This window comes from Balaenoptera physalus (assembly GCF_965194825.1).
Source record: "Balaenoptera physalus genome assembly, chromosome: 8".
Classification (NCBI taxonomy): Eukaryota; Metazoa; Chordata; class Mammalia; order Artiodactyla; family Balaenopteridae; genus Balaenoptera; species Balaenoptera physalus.
The window spans coordinates 94,311,588-94,324,381 of NC_138887.1; the positions used below are offsets into that span (position 1 = coordinate 94,311,588).

Below are 12,794 nucleotides of genomic sequence, written 5' to 3' on the forward strand. Positions count from 1 at the left end.
ACCAATGACATAGTTATCTGACCTTGACTTTAATATTTTTAGTGATGAGACACTCACGATTTTAAAAGAGAACCTTTCTCACAACTGGACGGATCTTGATGAGCAAGGTCTTCCGTCTATTGATTCAAAATTTCCTTCCTGTAACTTCTGGCCCTTTGAGCAACAATGAATAAGTCTAGTTCCTGTTCGGAATGATGAACTTTGAAATATTTGAAGACCTCTAAAATATCTCCTTTCAGTACTTGCTACTTCAGAATAAATTTCCCAAATACCAACAGCTGTCCCTCACTTGTTCACCCTTTCAGACCCCTCATCTTTCAGGTGGATGATCTCTGGGCACACTGCAATGAGGAAACGTATGCTCTCCTGGGCAAAGTGGAATTAAGTCTTATTTTTAATGATGGATTTAATTGTACTTTTGCCATAAAGCTACTAAGTGATCCACTTTTGTAAGTCAGCTATGCATATAATTATGCACTATGTTACCAATATCAGCATCTGTTATAAATTGTAAAATGCAAAAGCAGATTACTCTGATATAATGAACTTCCGTCTCTGCTGGAAGTCTGTCTAAAGAACATCTCGTAACTGATAATGTCAGCTTGCTTTTCAAAATCTTTTGATGAAAATATGAGAAAACTTTTAAAATAATGTGGGCCATCAATTTGCACTTGCACAGTAGTGTGGTTTCTTTTAATCTTAAAATTCAGGTAACAAGCAATTATAGACATCCTGAAATTAAAGTGTCTCATTATGAATACTATTAGCAAAAGTGAATTGCATTTTTAAACAAAAAAATTTTATTAAATGTTTAATTGACTGCTTTTCAACTAAATAATAAAACTGAAGTGAATCTGTCCACACTCAGACTTTGTGGGAAGATATGGTAAAATCATTCATGTTTTGTCATTCTCAGGATCAATATTGGTTATAATCATGTTACCAGTATTAATCACTAAAGAAAGTAGAAATTATTATATATGTAGCCCAATAATTCCCCATATTGACTTGCCACTCCTAAAAACTAACAAATGGATTAAGTTCACACTAAGAAAGTGGATAGGTTTCAATTCACATGTCTACACTTACATCTATACTGTAATCCTCTGGGGTTTTTTGGTTTTGGATTTTTCTGCAAAATGGTTTACTATCCCAGGAGGAGGCTCTCCCTGGGGCTTACATCTTAATAAATAAATGTCTGTCTGTAATCATCTGTTTTTTAAAACCTAGTGGTAAGTTATAATGTATTTGAATATCCACAATTACATCTGCATCTAATATTATCTTAGAAATATTAAGCTTGATTTCCTGTTTTATGAAATCAATAGGACTTTAACTGGTGAACTTGTTAGGTGACCATCCCTACTACAGACACCAACCAATATTTACCTTTCACTCAGAAAAAAAATGTAACATAATCACTGAGGAACTCAGAGACACTGACTCAATAATTCTTCATTTAATATACAATATCTTGTATATTCCTTTTCATTCAAAGCCAAAATGCTACTAAGCATAATATGTTTAAAATGATAACATCCAAACACAATACTTCCCAGTAGTGTGAGGCATGACTATAAGTATTTTGATTATCTTTTAAAATAAACACCTGAGTTATTCAGTTGCTTCAACAATTCTTGTTATGAGATAAATTTCATCCCCTCTAAATTCATATGTTAAGTCCCTAATCTCCAGTACCTCAGAATGTGATCTTATTTGGAAATAGAATCCTTGCAGATATAATTAGTTAAAATGAGGTCATACCGGAGAAGGGTGGGCCCCTAGTCTAATATGACTGGTGTCCTTATGAAAAAGGGAAATTTGGAGACAGATGCAAACAGGGAGAATGGCATGTAAAGACAAAGGCAGAGATCTGGGTGATGCTTCTACAAGCCAAGGAACACCAATGATTCCCAGCAAACCACCAGAAGCTGAGGGAGAGGCATAGGCATAGATTCTTCCTCATATGCCTCAGAAGGAACCAACCTTGCTGACACCTTGATCTCAGACTTATAGCCTTTAGAACTGTGAGACAATAAATATCTGTTGTTTAAGTTACTCACTTTGTGGTACTTTCCTGCCCTAGAAAGACTAACACAATTCTGAATCTCTTAAAGATATCTGGCACTCCTCTTTGTGGCCTGCCTTCACAGCCCAAAGCACTTTATTTTGGATATCCTTAAATGTGGCAAAGGCTTGTCCTCTAAGATGAATTTTTTAACAGTCAAAAGTTATTCATCTCTAAGACATGAAAGAAATGAAACATTTGTGTAGGTAATCCAGCAACTTTTTTCAAATTCATTATTTACACTATAAATTAATAAAACTGATTTTCATGCATCTCTACAACTGACTTTGGCAGGCAGCCTAAAAGATGTTTTGAACAATAACAGTATTTCTAGGGAAAAACAGATGTGTGTGTGTGTATGTGTGTACTATATTATGAATGGTGTAAATTGTTACTTTATGTTAATATGATCTGTGGTACCCAGATACTTGACTGGTGATGTATCTGGGAAATGATCCCAGCCCATCAGCCTGAGCAGCTTGCCTTCCACCTGATTTACCTTTTGAGCTTCCATTCTAGATCAAGACTACAATAAAACCTTCTATAAAGATGGAACTGTCTTATATCTGTGTTGGCCTACACAGGAACTGCTAGTCTCAAGTGGCTGTTGAGCCCTTAAAATGTGGCTAGTGCAACTGAGGAAACGCAATTTTTATCTTATTTTATTTTAATTGAAATAGCCACTTGTAGCTATTGCCTACTACACTGGAATGGTGTAGCTCTAGATTTTAATTTGAAAATAGGATTCCCCTGCTAACAAAGTTTGAAAATCACCATTAAAAGTGAAGGAATAGGAAAGCTTCTGCTAACAAAGGAATAACGGATGATTCTGATGAATTCTCCCGGAAAACATAAATATGCAAGTTTCTTAGCCACTTGATAACTGACTTTAATCCCACTGAGCATCTAACTTCATTAAATCAGCTAAAACTAACATCACTGATCATTAGCCAGCAGGGGGACCTGAAGAGTCGAGGACAGCATTTTCTCTGGAGAGTGGAAGGGTTTCTTGGGTTTCTTTGGGTTTTGGTTTTTTTGGTTTTTTTGTCCACCCCCCGCCCCCATGTTTTAGTCTATATGGAAGCCCTAAATACACATTCTGCTCAAGAACTGCAAACCTTGTCTTCCCGAATGTCCAGAGTTAGTCACACACTCTGCATGTCTGTTTTTAAAGCGCTCTTAGGAAGTGGCAATAGAGCTTGATTCTAGACAATACAGTTCAAGATCCAATTAATTCTAAAACCTAGTCTTTCTAAATTTACTTTGTTAAAATGTGATTAGTATTCAGATTTTTATATTAACTTTTAGCTTTGTCCTCTTTCTCCACATTTTGGAGGCAAAAAATTTTCGGGTCCTTCATATTTAGACAGAAGAGGAAAATTGCATTGGCATGTTGTTAATTCTTTACTTCCATGATAAGTTAATGACACATGGCCTTACCTCTTGATAAAGGTCACTGAGATCTTCCTGGTGGGCCTGTTTGGAACATCCTGGGAATTCTCTAACACAACAGGAATCTGGGGGCCAGTCCATTTCTGTCATTTCCAGCCAGTCGGTGAAATAGACAACTCCACAGCACTTGAACTGCAAAAGAATGACTGGTCAGGCTCAGAAACAACAAAAATATTTTCTTAACTTATGGGAGACTGAACGTTAGATTTCTTAAATATTTGCACCCAGAACTAAAGTCACTTCTGTCATCACCTAATGATATGTGCACGTTTTATGTTGACAACAGAAATGTAAGAGAGGACTCCATAATGGAACACTTCTGAACAATAATGCCCATAACACATGAAGACAGAGCAGGCATGACTGAGTCTTACCTCCCCCCAAATGTAAAATCCTCTACAAGTGATCATATAGCAGCAAAGTTAATACACACTAACAAAACAAATAGCTGAAATCTTATATTTAACATTAAACCTCTAGCTACTAGGGAATAGTTGATCAATCTATTTGCATATTGCCTAGTTACCAACTTAACCGCTTAACAAATTCAAATATTATATTAAGTTTCCGCAATCTCTGTAGAAAGATTTTTGGCCAACAGCCCACATCACAGAGATTACCCAACTTGATTCATTAACCAGTAAATTTCCAAAAATTTCTGAGATGTAGACATAGGTTTGGTCAACAAATTTTTATTCAACTGAGTGAGAATCTTGAAAAAAACTGTCATATTCTATCACCATAATCTCAGAAGAAATGATGTGTCTTTAGAGTCAATAAAGTTGGATTTAAGACAAACTATGTTGTCTTTGTTTCTTTTTAGTCTCATTTCACCAACTATTAACAAAAACCTTCTCTGGCCAAAGTTTAGAAACCCTGCTTAAGGACATATGTAGATTAGATTCAGAGTAATTAACTATGAAAACTTTCTGTCGTTGGGTAGAGGGCGGTTACTCTTCCATATAGTCAAAAACCAGGGTTATGAATGGGCAGTCACTGAGAAGACTTTTGCCAGGAGTGACTGGCTTTGCAAATTATGTAGCCTAAATCAACCTGTGTTCAGGATTAACACTGTATTGTAAAATATCACAATCCACCATTTCAAAATTTCAACTAAAATAAACTTTAAAGAATTCTGAACTTCTTATGTAAAATGAAACAAGGAAATACAAAAAATGATTTTACATTTTTTCACTTGCTTAAATATCTAAATTTTTAAAGAGAAAAAAAAAATGGTTATGAAGAACCTAGGGGCGAGACGGGAATAAAGACACAGACCTACTAGAGTATGGACTTGAGGATACGGGGAGGGGGAAGGGTAAGCTGGGACAAAGTGAGAGAGTGGCATGGACATATACACACTACCAAATGTAAAATAGATAGCTGGTGGGAAGCAGCCGCATAGCACAGGGAGATCAGCTCGGTGATTTGTGACCACCTAGATGGGTGGGATAGGGATGGTGGGAGGGAGGGAGACGCAAGAGGGAAGAGATATGGGGACATATGTATATGTATAACTGATTCACTTTGTTATAAAGCAGAAACTAACACACCATTGTAAAGCAGTTATACTCCAATAAAGATGTTAAAAAAAATAAAATAAAATAAAAATAAATAAATAAAGAGAAAAAAATCATCTTGAATACTATAAATGATGAAATACTGATGCTATGAGTAATACTAAAATTTTCCAAGAAACTTTTAAAATAATTTTAGTATTTCCCTCTTATAAATTTGTTCTAAAATCCACAAATACACCACAAACATCACCAATGAAGTCCAACATAAGTTAACATCATGTATTTTACATAAGTCATTGAGTATCCATAAAAAATACATGTAGTAAAACGACCACTTTCTAAAGATCATAAACTACTACCTTTCCAAGCCAGTCTTTTTAAATCCTTGCACGCAGAAGAAACCTACTTCTCATTTCCTAATGTCATGTGTTTTTCTGTGTTGCTGACGGAAGGACAGTTCTTGGAACACGTTCACTCCATCCACAATAGAACAGCCCATTTATCTGGCCTTGTCAGGAAGTGAGGTGCTCCACACAAATGACTTTTCCAAATAACTTATGCATAGCATGTTCTGTGCCAAATGCTTTTTTTATTTTAATAAGTCACTGAGATGTTGCTTTTTACATGGTTGTTTTCCTTCATCAATAGAAGATACTGAATTGATACTGAAAATTTTCCTGGAAACTCCCTTAAGCAAACCCATTCTTCAGCCACACATGACTATGGTCTACATCTCCTTGGAGTCTTACTGACTCTTTTAGAGCCACATTGTGAGATGGGGCACTCTTCTAACATGCTGTCAAATCGGAAAATTCCACCACCATTTTACCTAAGCAGAACCTGAGGCTCTAAGGAACAGGACAAGTAAGTTGCCAAGATCACAGACCAGCCAGCGGTGGAGCCTATTTGTTCTCAAGCCTATACTCCAACCTCTGTGTTAGAATCAATAAATAAATACAGTTTTTAGCATCAGTTTTTTTAAAGGTATTAAATAAACATCACTAGGGCTTAAGTGAGAGTCCACTAAAGTGAAGTACATGCCCAGAACTGCACCGAATGAGGAGTCAGGAAAACTGCAGCCTGAGAAGGCTGCTCTACAATTTATTTTGGGAGAAGGTGGTTAGCTGAATTGTGTCCTTCCGCCCCATCACCAAAATTGACGGTGAGGTTCTAACCTCCAGAATGTGACCATATTTGGGAAGAAGGTCTTTACAGAAGGAATTAAATTAAAATAAGGTCATAAGGGTGGTCCTAATCCCATCTGACCTATGTCCTTATAAGAAGAGGAAATTTAAACACAGACACAGAGGAAAGATGACGCAAAGACACAGGGAGACGACTTCGGCTGTCTCCAAGCCCAGCAGAGAGGCCTCAGGAAAAAAGCAATCCTGCCGACGCCTTGGTCTCAGACTTCCAGCCTCCAGAGTTGTGAGACAATAAATTTCTGTTGTTTAAGCCACCCAGCCTGTGGTACTTTGTTATGGCCGCAGCCCTAGCAAACTAATACAAGGGGCTTTTAAAAACTCTTTCAGGAGGCCCGGAGGTCTTCGCCACCTCCTTTGGAGTGAAATAAGCCTACGATGTAGAGGAGGGAACTTACCATACAACAAATCTAAAAATACGTGCGCTATCATTTGTAGCGCTGTACATTGTCTACCTAGGGTGGCGCCCTCTTTCTACCATTAGAGAAAAACTCATTTTGTTTTTTAACCTGGATCATCATGGTCCACATCACAATTGTCAGAAAATAAAGAGCTCTGGGAAGCTTCCACTCCGGGCAGTAGCTGAACACAGCTTATTATAAATTCCCTAATGCTTCACTTATTTTCCCTTCACGTTGTTTTTAGTACAAATGAAGAGTAAACAAACAAAGTCAGGAAGCAGTTAAATAAACAGGAAATCTGTGCTGTAATGATAATTTTCACCATCTCAACAACTGTAACACAAAGAGCCAGATTTGGAGATTATCCTGGACTTGAACCTCTGCCTGTATCCAAGACAGAGTAACTGAACAGGGAGCAGGACATCTATTGCGCAAGACCCTGATTCTCAAATGCTTTGGACCCCAGCTTTAAATGCCAGTAAAAGAAAGAGATAGACTTGGTCATCTGGGAATGTCACTCCAATCGCAAGGAAACTGCTTGGGAGAAGAACTTAGTCTGAATCAATGGTTAACTTCAAGTCACCAGATTTTAAACATCTAAATATAGTCCCTGTTTGAGAAGATAATGGGATGCAGTGCTATATGGAAGGTAGGTAAGAAAAGCTAAAAGCACTTAACTTTGTAATGTTACTGTTAATAACCATAAGCTAAATGAGATCAAACTTATGATCCCATTTAATCTTCTCAACACCTGGAGGAGATAGGTACTTTTATTATCCCCGTTTTATAGATGAGGAGACTGAAGCTTAAGGAAGTTAAGTAAATTACAGAAGCTCATGTAATAGTAAGCAGCAGAGCCAGAATTTGAACGAAGGTCTTTCTGACTAGAAAGTTCATACTTTTAATGATATACTGAGTCTTAATTCCCAAATGAGACCCATTATTTTAAATATTCAAATGATGTTTAAATTACAGATAGCTCTAAAAGTCATGAAAAATTATCCATTCAAATAGACCTTGGGTAATTATCAAGGAATTCTCATTAAAAAAGGAAAATTTAGTTTAGCAAAAGGGCTTTTAAAAAATTCTAAAATATATGTGAACCATGGGAAATGAAGCAGAAATGGTGGAAGAAAAGCAGGGCATAGAGCTACTTAAAGTATTTCTCAATAAAGAATTACACCAGTGGTAACTGAATCATTGGCTTAACTTTTCAGCACAGGGAAAATGACCAAAGCCAAAGCTCTGAACACTTGTTTTGAAAGTGTGCCATTTATTCCATACCCTCTACCTCAGAAAAGGTAGCACTTACCTCTCTCTGAAAAAAATTCCAAGCATGAGTAAGCCACCGGTATCTCGGTAAGCCATAATTTGTCATTCTGGCTTTCAAAGTGACCATGTCTGACCACTGTACTGGAACCTAGAGATAGAAAAGACAAAGTATCAACAACTGTAACATGCAAACAGCCACATTCAGACACAAATACATTCACAGATTCACACAGACACAATCACTCATAGACTCATCCACATCCTCACACTTACCTGAAATGTACTGCCATTGCCAAACACTACCTTAAATTTGTATTTATTTGTGGCTTAAATTAAGCTCAGGGTTATTAAATACTTATCAAACAATCTCTACTTGTAGATTTTTGTACTAAATGAGGAGGTACTTCATATTAAGCAAAATAATGCGAAATCACTTAATGCCGATATCAAGTTCAAGGAAATCACAAACAAGTAAGCTATATGTTCTACAGATACACCTGAAGAGCTCCTCATAACAAGTGATCCCTGCTGCAAAATGCCCTTTCATTTGATTTCGTAATGCTATGAAATGGTTCTTTGAAGGGACTGCAGATTATGGTACTAAAATAAAGGGAGAAGAATTAAGGGAAAGAGTTCAGCTCAAGCCAAGCCTCACTCTAGAATAAGTCTGTAAACTTTTCAAAAATTGGATTTTAGAGGCATGCTAGAATTCTAGAAAAATTGTTCTGAAATTAAAGCATTTCTTTTGTGCTCTGCCTCTCAAGGCACCTAGCGCCATGTCCCTGAACAGTGTTTAATCATGACAGAGTTTCAGGTACACAACACAACAGTTGGCAAGAAATCTAATCAGCATATCATGCCATGTTTTATGTACAGTGCTACAGAAGAAATGGGGTCACACAAATCCTAGTCTCTCCACACGTGTGGTATTTATTAAAGTAACTCTTGGGAAACTAGACAGACATCCACACCTGATCTATGGAGCAATACTGACTGCGCTAAGTCAAGCAAATTTGACACTAACTTAAGATTCATATTATTTTGAAATCTTACTTTTAAAAATAGTAATATCAATAGTAGTTTAAAAATTCCTGGCCACAGAAAGTCTTCATTTTGTTCCTTTGTTAATTTTCTTTTTTATTACTTGAAAATGTACAATACAAAAGAAAACACCCCAATGCCTGGGCACACAACTTTGTTCCCTAAATAATGGGCTGACTGGGTATACTGTGTGTTCATCTGGTTCCAACAAAGTTCAGAGAACTAACCAAAGTTCAAGCTATTCACTATAAATTCTTATTATCTCATATCCTTTTGAACATAAAATAAATAGAAGTGAAATAAATTCTCTAGAAACTTATAATCTGAAACAGTTAACATTATTGACAGATTTCATCTAGAGAAGGAATGATGAATGGGAGGTGAACATGTATACAAAAAACAGAAATAATGGGAAAATAGGCTGCCTGATGCCCAATCTCTTGATTTGGTTACTAGAACAGTCTTATTTTTAATTTATTTTCCAAAATAAATATAAGTTGTTTCCCACTTGTGACCACAATTGATCTGAAACCAAATATAGCAAGAAACACAGGCGGTCACTGAGGTTCTGGCACAAAATACAGTGCTCTGGCCATAAAGGAAAACACACATGTATTGGCTCCTTGCATGGAACAGAGAAGAGCACAAAGCCCATTCTACGCAAAGGCTGGATTCTGCAAAATTTGGCAGCTCATAAACTTTAATGGCACTTTTCATTCACGCTGCTATCAGCGCAAAGGCAACAACAACAACAAAATTCTGACAAACGTTTTCCCTAAAGGACTACTTTCCACATTTCACTTTTAAACAGCCCTTGTTTTATCCTGGTGACTTAATGGGGGAAGATTTACACAAGCAAAACAGTGATGTATGCCTTCAGCGGGCACGGCAGTGTACACCCATCTAGTACCACTATGATACTAAAAAAATACTTGCAGATCGCCCCTTCACAGAATAGAAGCAAGTATCTAAAAAAGTATCAATTCCTTTCTGTTTCCTCAAGTTCCTTAAAATTATATTAGAGTCAAAATATTTCCTTTCAAATACCTTAAATTAATTCATTTCAAACTTGTTATAATTTAGGAAATTTATCAAACATTAGTATGATATAAACACTGTTCAAGCCATTTTTTAAATCCACTAGAAAGTAAACTCATTTTTAAAAACCTTTTAATTACCAAAAAGAACACAAAAGCTGAGATGAGGAGATCAAGAATTAATTATACAATTTACTACTCATTGCTTGACTGTTAAGGAGATCCATGTGTTTATTGAAATCAGAAAAAATTAATAAGACACCGAAACTGAGTCCCTGGAATCAATCACTTTTTCATTCCCTTAATATACCAAGTTTCTAGGGATGGTGTGAAAATATGATTCTCAAAGACAACAAGAGCATTCCTATTGTAATAGGAGATTTTGTTTTCAAGATAGTGTTTAACTTTATATTAAACTAGTTAGAACCTGCCCTGACTTTTCAATTTTTAATAGAGAAAAAAATAACCATAAATTCTCTCTTCTTACTGAGAGTTGTCACACATTGAAAGCATGAGTGTTTTCAGAGGGGTCCAGCTGTGTAGCAGTGCCAAAGCATCGTTTACATGTAAACTGAAGTATGTAGAGTACCCACTAGTCTGTAATTACCACTTAGTATTCAAAACAGTGTCACAGTACAGTAGCAGACTCACCATAGAATCTTTAATAACTGCATCAGTACCAGAGATGTCTTCAATTTTCTTACACAACTGCCAAAATGCCTCTCAGAAACAAATGTAAAAGAATCTGCTTCGTGGGTGGTGGTGATGTGATGAATTGGGAGATTTTGATTGACATATATACACTAATATGTATAAAATAGATAACTAATCATCACTATCATCATCATCATCATCATCTACTGATAGATAACTATCAATCTGACCTGCCACCACGAAAACAGCCAGACTTCACAGACATGCAAAGGTGCTCGACCTCATTGATAATCAATGCACCAATTTTCACCAATGAAGTGAGCAAACATTAAATAAGTAATAATGCCCAATAGAGCAGAGGTGAAGTGTGAGTGGTAAACCGAACATGACTGGTAAAATCTTAAGGTTAAGAAACTCTTATTCTCATTCATTCTAACACACACTTCTTAATTTGGAAGATGGTTCGGCTTGCTGCAAACAGAAGGTACGTGTTTCCTAGCCATCAGTGTACAGCTGCAGTCAGCATTTTATAAGGTTTTCATGTAGATTTTCAACTTTTCTCAAGTCCTGTTGCAAATGTGAATATTTCCTATTATACACTCAGAAGATAGTAAAATTATTTGAGAACGTATATTATTTTTAGTCTATTATATCCATGTTTAAGCAATCTGTGGAATTAAAGATATATATAGGAATAGAGGAAATGAAAAATTACAAATTATGCTTTGGAACTATGCTTTAGACACAGAAAAGAAAATGCTACATTTCAGAAGTATTGGGAATATTCCTTGTTACCAGATAGCATGAACATTCAAATTAATAATCATGTGCCTAACAACTCCAGAGTCTCTGATTTAAAAGGCTGAACGAATATTGTTTCAGACTGTGGTTATAGCCCATTTTGAACTCACCATAATTTCCTGCTCATATGTCCAAACACCACAAGCCAGTTCTACACAGAAAATGACAAGTAAACTTCCAAAATACTGCAGAAGAACAGAAAATGAATGCTGTTAGGATAGAATCAAAGTAAAATATGGTCATCAGAGACAAGCTAAATATTATTCAGTGCTGTTTATCCAAAGGACCGGAAAACGGAGGCACATATTCAAGAAGCGCCCTCCCTTGGGAGCAGATGGGGAAAATTTCAGCAAATTTTGAGACATCGGCAGACGACATTCAATACTCACCTAAGTGGGTCGTTTGGATAGTGGTCCATTTATCCAACGCTTTCATAATTAATTCACTCAATGGATAAGACCACCTCATTTTACAAACGAAGAAATTAATGTGAAAAGTATACAAGATGACTTGCTCAAGAACGTGCATAATAAATGTTAGAGCCCTAAAGTGACCACTGCAGCCATGTTCTTTGTGCTCTCCCACTTCTCCAGTTGTGGGGGTCACTTTCCAAAAGTAAGCAGTAAAAGGGTGAGAAAGAAGAGGCGCTCTGAAAGTTCACTAATTCCAGCAGAATTAAAACAACTCCACTGTTGTCAGGAATCCTCCACCCCATTTATGGTGCCAGTCAGGGTGGGAGGATCGGGTAGTGATGATTATTGATTATTCCTCTTCACTGGAATGGCAGCTCTATCAAGGGCAGAAATTTACTGTGTTCCTTGTCACAAAGTAGGTGCTCAATAAATTTTTTTGACATAATATATGAATAGATAAGCATATATGAAAACAAAAGCAGAATGAGGTGTGGAGAAAAAGGAACCCTCCTACACTGTTGTGGGAATGTAAATTGGTGCAGCCACTGTGGAGAACAGTATGGACCTTCCTTCAAAAACTAAAAATAGAGTTGCCATATGATCCTGCAATCCCACTCCTGGGCACATATCCAGAGGAAACCATAATTTGAAAAGATACATGCACCCCAATGTTCATAGCAGTACTATTTACAATAGCCAAGACATGGAAGTAACCTAAACTTCCATCGACAGATAAATGGATAAAGAAGATGTGACATATACATACAATGGAATATTAGCCACAAAAAAGAATGAAATAATTACATTTGCAGCAACATGGGTGGACCTAGAGATTATCATACTAAGTGAAGTAAGTCAGAAGTGAAGTATTTGTGTAAAGACAAATATCATACGCTTATATGTGGATTCTAAAAAAGAAATGATACAAATGAA

At 36.4% G+C, this 12,794-nt stretch overlaps 1 protein-coding gene across 4 annotated transcripts in view; it reads right to left on the minus strand.

Annotated features, from left to right (window-relative positions):
- TSPAN12 (tetraspanin 12) overlaps nucleotides 1-12,794 on the minus strand; it is a 66,397-nt gene that overhangs the window by 15,682 nt on the left and 37,921 nt on the right. For all 4 annotated transcript variants that reach the window (XM_082472401.1, XM_082472404.1, XM_082472402.1 and 1 more), the window contains exons 5-7: nucleotides 11,559-11,633; nucleotides 7,956-8,063; nucleotides 3,509-3,652 (exon numbers count right to left, since the gene is read on the minus strand). In XM_082472401.1, coding sequence (XP_082328527.1) covers nucleotides 3,509-3,652; nucleotides 7,956-8,063; nucleotides 11,559-11,633 — 327 coding nt within the window. The remainder of the gene's footprint in view (nucleotides 1-3,508; nucleotides 3,653-7,955; nucleotides 8,064-11,558; nucleotides 11,634-12,794) is intronic.